Source organism: Colobus angolensis, unplaced genomic scaffold, assembly GCF_000951035.1.
Source record: "Colobus angolensis palliatus isolate OR3802 unplaced genomic scaffold, Cang.pa_1.0 Scaffold30, whole genome shotgun sequence".
Classification (NCBI taxonomy): domain Eukaryota; kingdom Metazoa; phylum Chordata; class Mammalia; order Primates; family Cercopithecidae; genus Colobus; species Colobus angolensis.
In genome coordinates, this window is record NW_012116266.1 from 8,179,663 (window position 1) to 8,195,555 (window position 15,893).

At 37.6% G+C, this 15,893-nt stretch overlaps 1 protein-coding gene across 2 annotated transcripts in view; it reads left to right on the forward strand.

The window, feature by feature from the left end:
- The window catches only part of FAM126B (family with sequence similarity 126, member B), an 89,317-nt gene that overhangs the window by 40,820 nt on the left and 32,604 nt on the right, over positions 1-15,893 (forward strand). For both annotated transcript variants that reach the window (XM_011949937.1, XM_011949938.1), the window contains exons 3-6: positions 2,724-2,804; positions 3,818-3,919; positions 9,486-9,665; positions 15,455-15,535. In XM_011949937.1, the coding sequence (XP_011805327.1) occupies positions 2,754-2,804; positions 3,818-3,919; positions 9,486-9,665; positions 15,455-15,535 (414 nt within the window). In that variant the 5' untranslated portion in view covers positions 2,724-2,753. The remainder of the gene's footprint in view (positions 1-2,723; positions 2,805-3,817; positions 3,920-9,485; positions 9,666-15,454; positions 15,536-15,893) is intronic.

Genomic DNA, 15,893 nt, shown 5'->3' on the forward strand with positions numbered 1-15,893 from the left:
TGTCTTTGTTCTCATTGGTTTCAAAGAACATGTTTATTTCTGCCTTCATTTCGTTATGTACCCAGTAGTCATTCAGGAGCAGGTTGTTCAGTTTCCGTGTAGTTGTGTGGTTTTGAGTGAGTTTCTTAATCCTGAATTCTAGTTTGATTGCACTGTGGTCTGAGAGATAGTTTGTTATAATTTGTGTTCTTTTACATTTGCTGAGGAGGGAGTGCTTTACTTCCCACTATGTGGTCAATTTTGGAATAAGTGCAATGTGGTGCTGAGAAGAATGTATATTCTATTGACTTGGGGTGGAGAGTTCTGTAGATGTCTTATTAGGTCTGCTTGGTGCAGAGCTGAGTTCAAGTCCTGGATATCCTTGTTAACCTTCTGTCTTGTTGTTCTAATATTGACAGTGGGGTTTTAAAGTCTCCCATTATTATTGTGTGGGAGTCTAAATCTCTTTGTAGGTCTCTAAGGACTTGCTTTATGAATCTGGTTGCTCCTATATTGGGTGCCTATGTATTTAGGATAGTTAGCTCTTCTTGTTGCATTGATCCCTTTACCATCATGTAATGGGCTTCTTTGTCTCTTTTGATCTCTGTTCATTTAAAGTCTGTTTTATCAGGAGGTAGGGTTGCAATCCCTGCTTTTTTTTGATTTCCATTTGCTTGGTAGATCTTCCTCCATCCCTTTACTTTGAGCCTATGTGTGCCTTTGCATGTGAGATGGGTCTCCTGAATACAGCATACTTATGGGTCTTAACTTGTTATCCAATTTGCCAGTCTTTGTCTTTTAATTGGGGCATTTAGCCCATTTACATTTAAGGTTAATATTGTTATGTATGAATCTGATCCTAACATTATGATGTTAGCAAATCCAGCTAATTTTTAAAAATTTTTTTGTAGAGATGGGAGTCTCATGCTGTGTTTCCCAGGCTGGTCTCAAGCTTCTGGCCTCAAGCAATCCTCTCACCTCAGCCTCCCAAAGTGCTAGGACTGCAGGTGTGAGTCACCATTCCTGGCCTTCAAACTTCCTATACGATCAGACCATGCCTGTCTGTCCACCCTCAGTTCTTGCCCTTTGCGCTCTGTACTCCAAACCACTTGGATCTTCTTTTAGATTCTATAACTTTCTGTGCTTTTTCTTGCCACAGGACCTTTTGTGTAAGTGGTTTCCTCTTCCTAGAATGTTCTCTTTCTACTCCCCTTAACTCTATGGATCCTCGATATCTCAACTTAAGCAGTGCCTCAGAGAAGCTCTTTTGATTCCTTAGTCAATATTTGGCTCCTTTGTTTTATACTTTTGTGTGTCTTTCTTTCTTTCTGTCTTACCCTTCATCTCTTTGCAAAAATATGTTTGGTCTCCTCCACTAGATAAGTGGTTCATCAAAGTGGGTGTACATCTGGATTTGTTTATTATTCTATTTCCAGATCCTAGCATAATGGCTGCCATATAGTTAATGCTTAAGAATTACTTATGGAATGAATCAATCAATTCTTACTGAATCCCTTTTTAGCTTTTTCGGCAGCTGCCTACTTGGGTGCTGATAAACTTCCAGGGGTGACTCCCTTAGCATTTAAATGGAATTACAGTTTACATCCTATAGCTTGCTTTTTCTACTTGGGCATTTTTCCGGTTCATTTATTTATTAATTTATTTTTGAGACAGGGTCTCACTCTATTGCCTAGGCTAGAGTGCAGTGGCGTGAACATGGCTCACTGTAGCCTTGACCTCCTGGGCTCAAGGGATCCTCCTGCCTCAGTCTCCTGAGTAGCTGGGACTACAGGTGCACACCACTCTACCTGACTAAGTTTTTTTTTTATTTTTTGTAGGGATGGGGTCTCACCATGTTGCCCAGGCTGGTCTGGAACCCTTGGGCTCAGTCCTGTGTCAGCCTCCAAAAGTGCTGGGATTACAGGCATGAGCCACTGTGCCCAGCTATTTCTCCATTTTAGAAGATTTATGGATCTATTTTCTTCAGAGGCCTTATTTTGTATGGTGCATATATGTTTATAATCAATTTGCTGAATATGTAACCTTTGCTTTCTGGTTTATCTGGCTTTGTCATTTATACTCTTTCGGTTCGTTTTATGATATGTAGCTTATTCTGGTTATGTGTTTGATAAAACTGTAGACTGTGCATTTGTCTGGATAATGTGCAACTTGATTTTACTCAGGACACTTATCTTTGCCACTTTGAAGTATAATTTGCTGGAGAAAATATGAAAGCATTAAGATAATAGGTTTCAAATGTATCATTAAACATAAAACTTACTTTTACTTTATTTTTGAGGCAGAGTCTGGCCCTGTCGCCCAGGCTGGAATGCAGTGGCATGATCGTAGCTCACTGCAGCCTCTATCTCCTGTGGTCAAGTTATCCTCCGACCTTTTCATACCAAGTAACTAGGACTGGATGTGCATGCCACCACGCCTGGCTAATTTTCTTGATTTTTAGTAGAGACAAGGTCTCACTGTGTTGCCAGGCTGGTCTTGAACTCTGAGCTCAAGTGATTCTCCTACCTCGGCTTCCCAAAGTATTGAGATTCAGGTGTGAGCCACCACGCCCAGCTAGAACTTACTTCTGGAAATTTTCTTTTAATTGTGCTTCAAACTAAAACAAGTCACTTTATCTAAAATGTATACTAGATTAATTTCCCTTGGTGAAAGGCACATATCATTTATTTCTAGTTGTTTCTATAAGTACTACTGTCCTCAGCTTCAATGCTTTTTTCTTTTAGAGATAAAAGAGGATTAGAAGGTAAAAGAAAATGCTGGGAACTGACCGTTGTGTGGTGGAAGAATGGTTATCAGAATTCAAGGTAAATTGGATTGGAGATCAGAATGTATTATATTATTCTGTATGTCAGTAATTCAAACAGTGAATATGTGCTCTATGGAGAAGCGTATAAAAATATGGTAGGAAGTGAAAATGACAAAATACAAAATAACGTGCTTCTGTAATTGCAGTTCTTAAAAATGGTACTAATATGAATAATGGCTAGAAAGTGATATGTAAAAATGAAAATAGTTGTTAAGATTGATGAGACGATATTTTAAAATATATTCAGTAAAAGAGAAGATCTACCAAGCTTTAATAAGGCACAAAAATAGGATTTGCACCTATGTTTTTCTATCCTGTAATTAAAAGTCAAATAGTCTTGATGGAAAACTATGTAATTTATGAATACTGTGGAATTATAAATGTTTTGGCAAAACATAAATGCAAGAATTGAAACATCCTACATTTTTTAAAAGATGAGATTAATTTAGGATGGCCCATTTCAGGAAATCTTGGTATAATGTGTGATTTCTAATCAGTATTTATGGCTGAGTAGTTAGAAGAATTCTATACTATAACATCCTAACTTAATTTGTTTGCACTCTGATGGTTCTTTCTTTCTTTTTTTTTTTTTTTTGAGATGGAGTCTCACTCTGTCACCTAGGCTGGGGTGCAGTGGCGCTATCTCGGCTCACTGCAGCCTCCACCTCCCAGGTTCAAGCGATTCTTCTGCCTCAACCTCCTGAATAGCTGGTATTACAGGAGCCCACCACCACGCCTGGCTAATTTTTGGTATTTTTAGTAGAGACAGGTTTCACCATGTTGGCCAGGCTGGTCTTGAACTCCTGACCATAAGTGATACGCTCGCCTTGACCTCCCAAACTGCTGGGATTCCAGGCATAAGCCACTGTGCCCAGCCTATTTCTTTATATTAATTATTTTTACTTTTCTTACTTGAGTTTGTTATAAATCTGTTCAAGAACTACTTGTGTAAAATAAAGTTCCTCACTTCTCAAATGTTCACTTTTGTTTTCCTTTGGTGGTTTCTTTTAGGCATTACCTGACACTCAGATCACCAGTTATGCAGCAACTTTACACCGGAAAAAAACACTTGTACCAGCCCTCTATAAAGTTATTCAGGATTCGAATAATGAGGTAGGAGAGCTCAAGAAAAGTATTTTCTACATAGTGAAATGAAATATGTTTACCAAAACATGTAAATTTAAGTTTTATAGTTTTCTCTCCTTGTGAATCTGGAAAATTTTCTTTCTGCTGTTTTTCATTCTGATAGTTGCTTTGGCTTTCCCTATTCCCTGCCTTTCCATATTTTGAAATGTTTTGGTCAAATTTTTTCCTGTTGAGTGTGCAGTATGTTTTGATTGTTGATTTTAGTGACCATTCCTCTCAGTGGATTATTTATTTGAAACTTTTCTGTTGCCTATTCTGGAATGTTTCCTGCTCTGGAAGCCATATTTTAACTGTATACTGATCCAACTTTATTTATCTTAAGTATTTTTACAGTTATTTTTCTAATAATATATAACTAGGTATAATCACTCTAAAATCAAACTGATAACACAAAATGATGCTGCTAGTCAATTTAGCTTGAAAAGGATCAGAGGAAGCACTTTTTAGTCTAAGTAGTCAAGATCGATAAACTTAGAATAAGAGTTTTGTATTATTTAACCTTGTGACAGAAGGAAAAAGTGCAGTTATTGAGTCTGTATGTTAATTTATGCAAAATACACACATTATCTTTCCATTAACACAGTAGTGTGACATACAGTTTTATCACCACTGGATTCATGTATGCTTAAAATGAAAATGAAAGGAACACACAGGAAAGTAGCTTCTTATCTTCCCAGATACAGCCTCCAAGAGTGCCTCTGCTGTGTACTGGAGTGAGTTTGAAGAAGTTCAGGTAATCCCCTCCTAACCAGCAGCTTAACTTAAAGTGCATCTTCATTTTTGTCCTATCACTAAAAGCTTGCTTATTGACCTCCTTCTTTCCTGTCTCCTAAATTGCGATTGGCTCTCAGTTAGACTTGCATATGTTGCTGTTTGTAGCAGCAATTGCAGGATTCATTTGCTTTTTCTCTTGCAGTGTATTTCTGAATGTTTTATAACTCTGGGTATGCGTAATGTACGTATATGCATATCCATATGGTCAAGAGTTTTCAGAATTCTTTGTTTGAATAATGAATGTGTATTCCCTACCCCTTGTTTTGCGCTATCTTAACATTTAAGCTTTGCTTATTAAAATGTATTTGTTTTAATGCTTTCTCTTTAGATTGTAAGCTCTTCATGGGCAGTGGTCAGATATTCTATATTTGTAACTTCTCTAGAATCTAGTATTTTATCATGTACATAACAAACATAGAATAATATTGATTGGAAGAACAGTGAAGTACAAAATGAGATTCTAAAATGACATTTTCATTAGGGCTCAGAAGTATATAAGGAGTAACCTTTTCCTATTTCTTTGTATAATACTTTGGAAGCTTTTACATTAAAAAAGCTATTCTCATTACTTTCTGTTGTCATATTTCATAATATTAATGTGTGGGACTTTGGGGCTCTCATGGCTAGAAATGGAAAAATTACAACTCGAGGGATGTGAGCTCAAGATCCAGCATTCATTATAATCAACCAGTTGCTAGAGGAGGTTTGAGTTTCTCTCCTGTCTCCTGTCAGGTTAGAAGGCTCTAACCATGTGTTCAGACTTCAGAAAAACAGAATGATAAATTCGATAGAATTTCAGAACAATTCTGGACTTTAGTCATAGAAGGAGGTCCCTTTTAATTCTGATTTTGTTATATTCTGAAAGAAACAAATGTACTATTTAGGTTACAAGAAATTATTTTAGAAAATTGTCATGTGCCATATTTAATATGAATTAGAACTTACAATAGTTGCCGGTGCAGTGGCTTACGCCTGTAATCTCAGCACTTTGGGAGGCGGGGTGGGGGTGGATCATAAGGTCAAGAGATCAAGACCATCCTGGCCAACGTGATGAAACCCTGTCTCTACTAAAAATACCAAAGATTAGCTGGGTGTGGTGGTGCGCGCCTGTAGTCCCAGTTACTTGGGAGGCTGAGACAGCAGAATCGCTTGAACTTGGGAGGCGGAGGTTGCAGTGAGCCGAGATTGCACCACTGCACTCCAGCCTGGCGACAAAGTGAGACTCCGTCTCAAAAAAAAGAAAAAATATTTGGAAACTTTCATATTTTCTGATTCAAATCTACTACTCTACAACACTCTCTTGCCTTTTCTGGTGTTTAGTGGTTGAAGTATCTCAGGTTCTATCAAAAGCCATCTCTTCTACTTAGGCCTGGATCCTATCTTCTCTAGCTACCTTAAGGACTCGGGTCCTGCAATTATTCCTTCTCTCTTCTATCGCTGATCTTTTTTTCTTTCCCTGATGAGTGGAATATGATAAACAACCTTATTCTATTTTTTAAAAACTTTATTTGAGCTTACCTCCTATTATCTACCCCATTTCTCTGTCCCTATTCACAGATGAACTTCATAAAATATTGCTTAGTCATAGCCTCTGTCTACTTGTCTCCTTTTCTTCACCTCACATTCTTTAACCCACTCAAGTTAAGCTTCATCTTCATTATTCCATCAAAATACTCTCGGTGTGTTCATCAAATAGCATGTCTCTTAGCAATTATCATGTCAAAACAGTGTTTGCTAAATTTGGGAAAGGTGTCAGTTATGATTTTTTCTAACCCAAGGATAATGATTTTTAATACTTTTTGATGTGGGTGGTGGTGCCATTTAAGGGAGGTCAGAATCATTTATATTAAGAATTTGAGAACATGGTGCTATGAGACATACGCTTTAAGTTAAAGTTTTTTTGTTGTTTTTTTGTTTTTTTCTGAGCCAGGGTCTTACTCTCTCTTCCATGCTGGAGTACAGTGACAGTATTATAGCTCACTGTAACCTCAAACTCCTGGACTCGTGATCCTCCAAACTCAGCTTCTCAATTAGCTACGGGCACATGCTACCACACCCTGCTAATTTTATTTTTTATTTTCTAAAGACAGAGTCTCACTTGTTACCAAGGCTAGCCTTGAACGCCTGGGCTCAAGCGATCCTCCCACTTTGGCCTCCCAAAGTGCTGGGACTACAGGCATGAGCTGTTGAGCCTGGCCACAATTAAAGATTTTAACACATAGCATTGGCAATTTTTCTTTTTCTTTTTTTTAAGACAGGGCCTCACTTTGTCACCCAGGCTGGAGTGCAGTGACCTGAACACAGCTCACTCTAGCCTGAACCTCCTGGGCTCAAGCAATTCTTCTGCCTCAGCCCCCCAAAAATAGCTAGGATTACCCAGGCGTGTGCCACCACACCTGGCTAATTTTTGTATTTTTTGTAGAGATGAGGTTTTGCCACACTGCACAGGCTGGTCTGAAACTCCTGGGCTCGAGCCATCAGCCTGCCTTGGCCTCCCAAATTGCCGGGATTACAGGTGTGAGCTACTGTGCCTGACCAGCAAATTTTTAACAGTCTTACTTTGTAGTAGTATCTGATTAAAAGTTACCAGATTGCCAACATCTACCCCCCATTCGCTTAAAAAAAACCAAGCAGAGTAATAATGTTGGTAACCCTGTATTACTTCACTGTGCTTAGTTAAATTACAGTGTCCCACATGCCAGTGTACATGTTGCCACTGAGAAAGAGGAGTTTAAGGTCTTCACAGAAGAAATTCATCATAATTGTACCATGGCCCGTGAAGTTTAGAGAAGGCAATCTTTGGAGAGTTTTTTTACTAAAGAGGAGATTGAGTTTGAAACATGAGTATAAATTTTTAGTAAACCAAATTTGTGAGAGCAACAGTTTTTTACTTCTCCCAAAGAACTGAATATTGCTCTCAGTATTTAAGAAAGATGCCAGCAACTGACAGTTTCCAGAAGTTTATTACTTGTTCATTATTGGCACTACATGGAATACACTGTTTGTGATTAAACAATCTATACCTCCGTTCTAATATAAGAAATGTGGTAGAGTGGAAACATCAACTTGATGTCAGAAGACCTGAATTTAGTGTCTTATTTCACCATTAACTTCAACGACTTTTGACCAATTATCTGATTAAACCAATCAGATAATCAGACTTCAATGTAAGGGAAGAGTTGCAATATTTTACTTTTGTGTCAGTCTTGCTCTGTTACCCAGGCTGGAGTGCAGTAATGCTATCATGGTTCAATGCAGCCTCAAGCTCCAGGGCTCAAGCTATCCACCCTCTTCAACCTTGTGAATAGCTGGAGCTACAGATGTGTACCTCCACACCCAGCCTCTGGAAAATTTTTTAAGATTTTAAAAACTGTTCTGATAGTGATTTAACATAAAGGGCTTAGTATTTACTAGACTAGGATGTGTATGTATGTAAATTTTTTAAACTTTAGAATTCTTCCAGAGCTAATCCTAACTCTTCTAAATATATTAACTGTATAATTGACATGGATTTGTTAAGTTTTTATCATGACAGTGACTTTTTATTGTAGAGTGTTAGATTATTACAGATGTATATAACGATATTCAAGTAGATTTCCAAAGTTATATGCATTATTTTAATCATTCAGAATAGAGGAAAGCACATGAAATTACTGAACTATTATTCTTTTTTTTAAAGAGTTAGTGTTAAACTTTAAAAATTATTTTATAGTTTCTTGTCAATATTTTGTATGAATTTTAAAGTCATAGCCCAGTTTTGTGCAGCCTACAGTTACTCCAGCAAACCCATTCTAAATTGGCAGTACATATTTAGGGAAAAGTGGGAAAGTTTATTTTAACTGTTCATTTTCTTCAGTTTTCTAGATCGTGAAGTTCCTCATAAGTCATATTGTGTGATATCGTATGAAAAATGAGCCAATCGAACACTGAAAAAGCTATTTCTGGATACTTTTCTCCTTTTTAAAATCTTTCACATAAATACAATAAGTAAAACTTAAATCCGTTTTAAAATGGTTTGCTTCACTTGTATGTATTTTAAATATTAGCTAGAATTTTGGATGCAAAATCCCTTCTACTGAGTGGTATATAACTTTTTTTTACATGGAATGTGGATGATTTAATGAATTTCATATTGCAGTGAAGACACTGAGTACTTAGAGACAATGACATCAATACAATGAAAACTGATTCCACAGAACACTTACAAATGCATACATTTTCCTCCAAAGAAGCATGTTTTTCACAGATTTAAGTAACGAATGATTTACATAGGATGCTTCAGATTCCTATGTGTATTATTTTTCAGTAAGAGTGGTATATAATTTGTTTAAATCATAGTCTCAGTTGAGATTTTAAGTTTATTCCCAACAATATTATGCAAAATTATCTTATTTCAATGGAAAGTTTTTGAAATGGAGGATAGTAAGAGTTGATAAGAATAGAAAGGAAAATTCTTAAATATAAATGTAGTACATTGGCTAAAGGACTAATAATCTAGTAAATTTAGTAGTACAGTATACTGAAAGGTACATTGATATATGGGCACAAAATACTTCTTATAGTTAGTGGATTGGTCAGTTTAATATGTGGTCTCTTTACACAAAGGTTTTGGTTAAATTAACTCAAAATGTGGAGAAATTAATATTAAGACTATTTTAAAAGTATTATACAGATATAGGTGCCTTTAAAAAAAACAACAACAAAAAACAGTTACAACCAAAAGAATTGAAATGACCAATGCACTTTATTTTCCTTTTAGCTCCTGGAGCCTGTCTGCCATCAGCTGTTTGAGCTCTATCGTAGCTCAGAGGTTCGACTTAAGAGGTTCACACTGCAGTTCTTGCCAGAATTGATGTGGGTTTATTTACGGCTTACAGTTAGCCGAGACAGACAGAGTAATGGTTGCATTGAAGCACTTCTGTTAGGAATATACAATTTGGTAAGTTGAAGGTGACAGAAATTTTAAGTATTTTGTAAGGTCCTCTGAAATACTTAAGGAATGTTTAGAGAAAAATAAATCGGCCGGGCACAGTGGCTCATTCCTGTAATCCCAGCATTTTGGGAGGCCAAGGCAGGCATATCACTTGAGGTCAGGAGTTTGAGACCAGCCTGGCCAACGTGGTGAGACTCTGTCTCTACTAAATATACAAAAATTAGACAAACATGGCGGTGTGTTCTTGTAATCTCAGCTACTCGGGAGGCTGAGGCAGGAGAATCTCTGGAACTGGGGAGTTGGAGGTTGCAGTGAGCCAAGATTGTACCACTACACTCCAGCCTGGGTAAAAGGAGTGAGATTCTATCTAAAAAAAAAATTAAAAATAATAAATAAATAAATTGAGGCCAGATGTAGTGACTCATGCCTATAATTCCAGCACTTTGGGAGGTCAAGGTCTGAGGAGCACTTGAGCCCAGGAGTTTGAGACCAGCCTGGGCAGCTTAACCAAATCTTGTCTCTATAAAAAATTAGCTGGGCATGGTGGCATATATCTGTAGTCCCAGCTACTCAGGAGGCTGAGATGGGAAGATTTCTGGAGCCCAGGAAGTCAAGGCTGCAGTGAGCCATGATCGTGCCACTGTGCTCAAGCCTGGACAAGAGAGCAAGACCACGTCTCAAAAAAACAAAAAACAATTCAAATGTCTATAAATGTAACTTGTTTGAACTAATTAGGTTGAGTACAGGGGTAAATATTGATAATGCATTTTTTGATAATGTATTTTATAAAGTATGTAAAACTACTATAATTGATAGCATTATTAATATTTATTTCTTCAAATCATTTTATTCGACCAATATTTATAAATGTTTTTGGGTGTATGGCATTGAGTTGGACACTGAAAATATGGAGAATTACATGTGTGGCACCTACTTCTAGGAAACTCCTGCTGTGTTTGAAAAGACATCTTTACACATAACTAGTAATGCGGTTTGTATAATAAGAGGATTTTAGAGAGAAACTCAGATGTTAGCTGAAGTTATCATGGCAGGCTTTATTGAGGCGATGGCATCTAAGCTGGGCCTTATGAAGAGGTATAGTTTTGGCCCGTTGAGATAAGGAGCAGGTGAGATTTCAGGAAGCAGCTATCAATTGAACATAAGCAGAGAGGCAGGACAGTCAGGTCACGTCCTGGAAATAGAAAGTAATTCTGTTTGAAGCACAGAGTACATATGCAAGCTGGAAAAGACAATTTTGTGTCAGTTTTGGAGAGTCTTTTTAAAGTGAAGAGTTTAGGTTTAGGTTCTCTTCAAAGCAATTAGAGGGTTTTGAACAGAAGAATTGTATTATATATTGGGAAAACGAATCTTGTGGTGGTATGCAGAGAGACTTTTGAATTATAAATTGAATTTAGTCACCACTTCTTATATGTTAAAGGCTATATACATAATTGAGAAGAGTGAGGCAAACGGACATGAGATTTCTGTTTCTCTGAGGGGAGGACATCAGTTTCAGGAAAAAAGTTCATATAGTATTATAGCATGGTAGGATTTTTAAAATCTTAGTAAGAACACAGTGGAAACTAGGGGGAGGAAAGAAACCATAAACACTTCTGAGATACTAGGGGCTTTACATAGAACTCGAAGATTGAGACTTGATCACTTCTGCAAGATGAGGAGGTTATGCTAGAAAGGTTACAAGGACTGTAGGAAGCAAGGTGAAAAGGTGGGGGAGAGTTTAGGAACGTGGGATCATCTGCGTAGCACTTTTCTGAAGACTTGGGCAGCACAAGGCACCTTTTCTTGTGCAATTCAGGGAAACAAAATAGCACAGCATCATAATTCCATTCCCATGTGCCTCTACAAAATTGGGCAGTTACCTGAACTCATCAATAAAGAATCGTGAATTTTATGAATGTATCTTGGAGTCATTGAGTGGGGTAGCAATTGAGAAACCAAAGTGTTATTTGTCATAAAAGTTGTAAATTTGTTAATAGTTATTTGATAATATATCATGTATTTGATAGTACATTGTTTATGAAACTCTTTTCTTCTAAGGAATTCAGTACCATAAACATTATTATTCTATTTTTTTCTCATGATGTCCATTTAAGGACCATTGGTATTGAAATTTCTGTGCCTTGAAGTCTTATATTTTGTGTATTTAGTATACATTGTAAACAGACACTCCACATAATAAAGTTTAGTTTTATAACTGAAAGGTAATAAAGTACAAGAAAATTGAATCTCATGGTAAATATTCTTCTGTACCAGTGCTCACTCCTCTAAGTATTAGTTACTTTAAAAAATCATTAGCAAACATTTCCATCGCTAGAAGTCTGAAGGAAGGAGCAAGGGCTTTAGAATGACTTGTATTCGGTTCAGAACCATGCTCTGCCACTTATTGGCTGTTTTAAATTGGGACAAGTTTCTTAATATCTTGACTTCAGTTGCCTCATCTGTAAAAAAGAAAATATTGTTAGTAGGATTAAAAACAACTTGAAGAATTCATTATGTTGCCTAAGGTGTTTATAAATGTTCATTATTATTACCATCAAAATTAAAATTTAAAAACAATGAAAATTGATCTAGGAATAAAATTCTCTACTTTCCTAACTTGCCTGATTGTTTTTTCTTTTCAAGTAGGAAATCTGTTTTATTTACCACTGTGTTTCCTATAGTGCTTACCATCAGATACTTAGTAAATGTTTGTTGATTTAATGATGGAACTTGGTGTTTTAGACTATGCTTAGCATTAAGCTATCATTTTAATTAATGTGTTTAGTGTAATAAAATTCAATAATGAGACACATGAAACATTTTGCAAAGTGTCATGTTGGACAAATTGTTGACATAACTTGTTGGTGCTGTTTGACAATGCAAAATTAGTATACTATAGAAAAATGCTCAGTTATATGTCAGAAGTGTAACCCTAGGCTTTGGACTCCTTTTAATTCGCTTAATGTCTGTGTTCTTCCTTTTCTGTGGTTCTCACTTTTTCTTAATCACACTGAGAGTCGTCCATATATTCTTTTCTGTTTTTCCTTCTTTCCCTCCCCAGCACTTCTTTGTTTCAAATAGCCCCAGGGGAAGTTTTATATTTCCCTTAAACAAAATTTAGCATATCCTTTTCACAAATACCTGCAAAGATAAATCAAAAGTATTGGGCTTAATTTGAAATTTGAGAATAAAATTAAAACATTTTTGTCTAACTTAAATCAGGCCCATTCATCTTAGCATAGACTTTCTCTAAAGCACAGTGGCCCAAATGTGGTGGGACCTGGTTTGACTACAAAGAAGTTATATCCTCAAGGGACTTTTCAGACCTATTTTCCTACCATAATTAGAGGTATGGTCATTATTCACATGTAATTGGTACTCTTCTGTGACATCATAAACTCAGAAATGAGCCCTGTTCAGAAGTTCTTTGGGGTTTGTGTTTGGTGATGAGGATTATTGCTGCTGTTATTGTTTCTTCTTTGTTTTTTGAAAAGGAGTGCAGTGGCACAGTCTCAGCTGTCGCCTAGGCTAAAGTGCAGTGGCAGGCTCAGCTCTCTGCAACATTTGCCTCTGTGGTTCAAGTGATTCTCCTGCCTCAGCCTCCCAGGTAGCTGGGATTATAGGCATGTGCCACCATGCCCAGCTAATTTTTGTATTTTTAGTAGAGATTGGGTTTTGCTTTGTTGGCTAGGCTAGTCTCGAACTCCTGACCTCAAGTGATACTGCCTGCCTTGGCCTCCCAAAGTGCTGGGATTACAGGCATGAGCCACTGTGCCCAGCCTGATGTTTCTTCTTTTTAGGCAATGCAACTACTCAGTCTCTGACTACTGCCGTGTAGGTCTAGTAAGGGCAGTCTTCTCTCTATGTATTTTATGCCAGTGATGTATGCTAATATGAGTTGTAAGGGAAATAGACAAAAATAAGACAGTGGGGAAAAGGATTGCTGTAGTTTTCACTCCTCTGATTGTTGTCGTCTGTAGGCGTATGTGTGTGTGTGTGTGTATATATATATAGATATTTTTTTTGAGACAACATCTCACTCTTGTCCCCCAGGCTAGAGTGCAATGACGTGATCTCGGCTCACTGCAACCTCCGCCTCCCGGGTTCAAGCGATTCTCCTGCCTCAGCCTCCTGAGTACCTGGGATTACAGGTGCCTGCCACTGTGCCTGGCTAATTTTTGTATTTTTAGTAGAGATGGGGTTTCACCACGTTGGCCAGGCTGGTCTTCAACTCCTGACCTTAGGTGATCCGCCCGCCTCTGCCTCCTAAAGTGCTGGGATCACAGGCGTGAGCCACTGCGCCTGGCCACACATATTTATTTATAACAGGAATATTGGAGGTGCCGGAGATGGAGAAATGAAGGATACCATTGTCCATTGTCTTTTTTATGAAAAGAAAGTGTTTTTAATAAAATCACAAGAACTTTCTTGTAGCTTAGTAAAAATTACCTAAATATGAATTTATTTTTAATGACTTAGACTAATAATCCTTTTGTTTGTTTGTTTTTGAGACAGGGTGTCATGCTGTCACCCATGCTGGAGTGCATTGGGTGATCTCAGCTCACTGCAACCTCCACCTCCCAGGCTCAAGGGATCCTCCCACTTCAGCCTCCTGAGTAGCTGGGACTACTCAGGCCTGCAATACCATGCCCAGCTAATTTTTGTATTTTTTTGTAGAGACGGGGTTTTGCCGTGTTGCCTAGGCTGGTCTCGAACTCCTGAGCTCAAGCGATCCGACTGCCTTGGCCTCCCAAAGTGATGGGATTACAGGCCTGAGCCACCACACCTGGCCCAATAATTATTAATTGTGGCTTATTTCAGGTCATTCGTTTATTGCTGAATGATTGTAAGAATCTTTTATTCGCCGGGCACGGGGGCTCACGCCTGTAATCCCAGCACTTTGGGAGGTCGAGACGGGTGGATCACGAGGTCAGGAGATCGAGACCATCCTGGCCAACACGGTGAAACCGTCTCTACTAAAAATACAAAAAATTAGCCGGGCTTGGTGGCGGCACCTGTAGTCCCAGTTACTCAGGAGGCTGAGGCAGAAGAATGGCGTGAACCCGGGAGGCGGAGCTTGCAGTGAGCTGAGATCCGGCCACTGCACTCCAGCCTGGGCAACGGAGCCAGACTCCATCTCAAAAAAAAAAAAAAGAAAGAATCTTTTATTCAAGATTCATTCATAAATGTTCTCACCATTTTTTTAAAAAAGGATAACTGAGGTGTTGTGTTTGTTAATTAGCTTGATTATTTTAACCATTTCACAGTGTATACATATATCAAAACATCATGTTTTATGCCATAAATATATAATGTTCATTTGTCAATTATACCTCAGTAAAGCTGGAAAAAATTCATTCTGTATTAAATTAATGTGTTTTTCTTGTTTTCGTAAGTGTGGATCTCTTGGATAAGACTTTTCATTTCAATCTGTTTAGCATAGCCGTGTTTTTACTAAAAGATTTAATCACTTGTAATCTTCCCATCCTGTGTGTAAATTTAACATCAAATTCATTTGTTTGCCTGCCTCATGTCTTTGCTGCCATATTATATTTGATTTAGTATAGAATTGTACTCAATATCTATCTCTCTGTGGATTTTGTGGATTATAACTCTACTACCAAAGTGTACAAATTTGCTAATAAGTTAGAAAATATAAACTAGGGTGGTAATATTTTTATCCATTACTGTTTCTGAAATCTTCCTACTGCCAATCATATAGTCTGTAAATTAAGAAAGTAATTATTATTTCTTATAAATCTGTGATTATTTCATTATCTATTTTTTTAATATAGGAAATTGCTGATAAAGATGGGAACAATAAGGTTCTGTCTTTCACTATCCCCTCCTTATCCAAGCCTTCAATATACCATGAAGTAAGTAACATTGGAAAGGTGGAATTATTTTAAATTATATTGAATAACAAATCAAGAAATCAGTTTCTTACCAGAGATAAATATTCCTAAAATATCTTTACTGATTTACTTCTTAAAAGTGGATGTGCTGGGTGCAGTGGCTCACGCCTGTAATCCCAGCACTTTGGGAGGCTGAGGCGGGAGGATCACGAGGTCAGGAGATTGAGACCATCCTGGCTAACACGGTGAAACCCCGTCTCTACTAAAAACACAAAAAATTAGCCGGGCATAGTGGGGGGGCCTGTAGTCCCAGCTACTCGGGAGGCTGAGGCAGGAGAATGGCATGAACCCGGGAGACGGAGCTTGCAGTGAGCCAAGA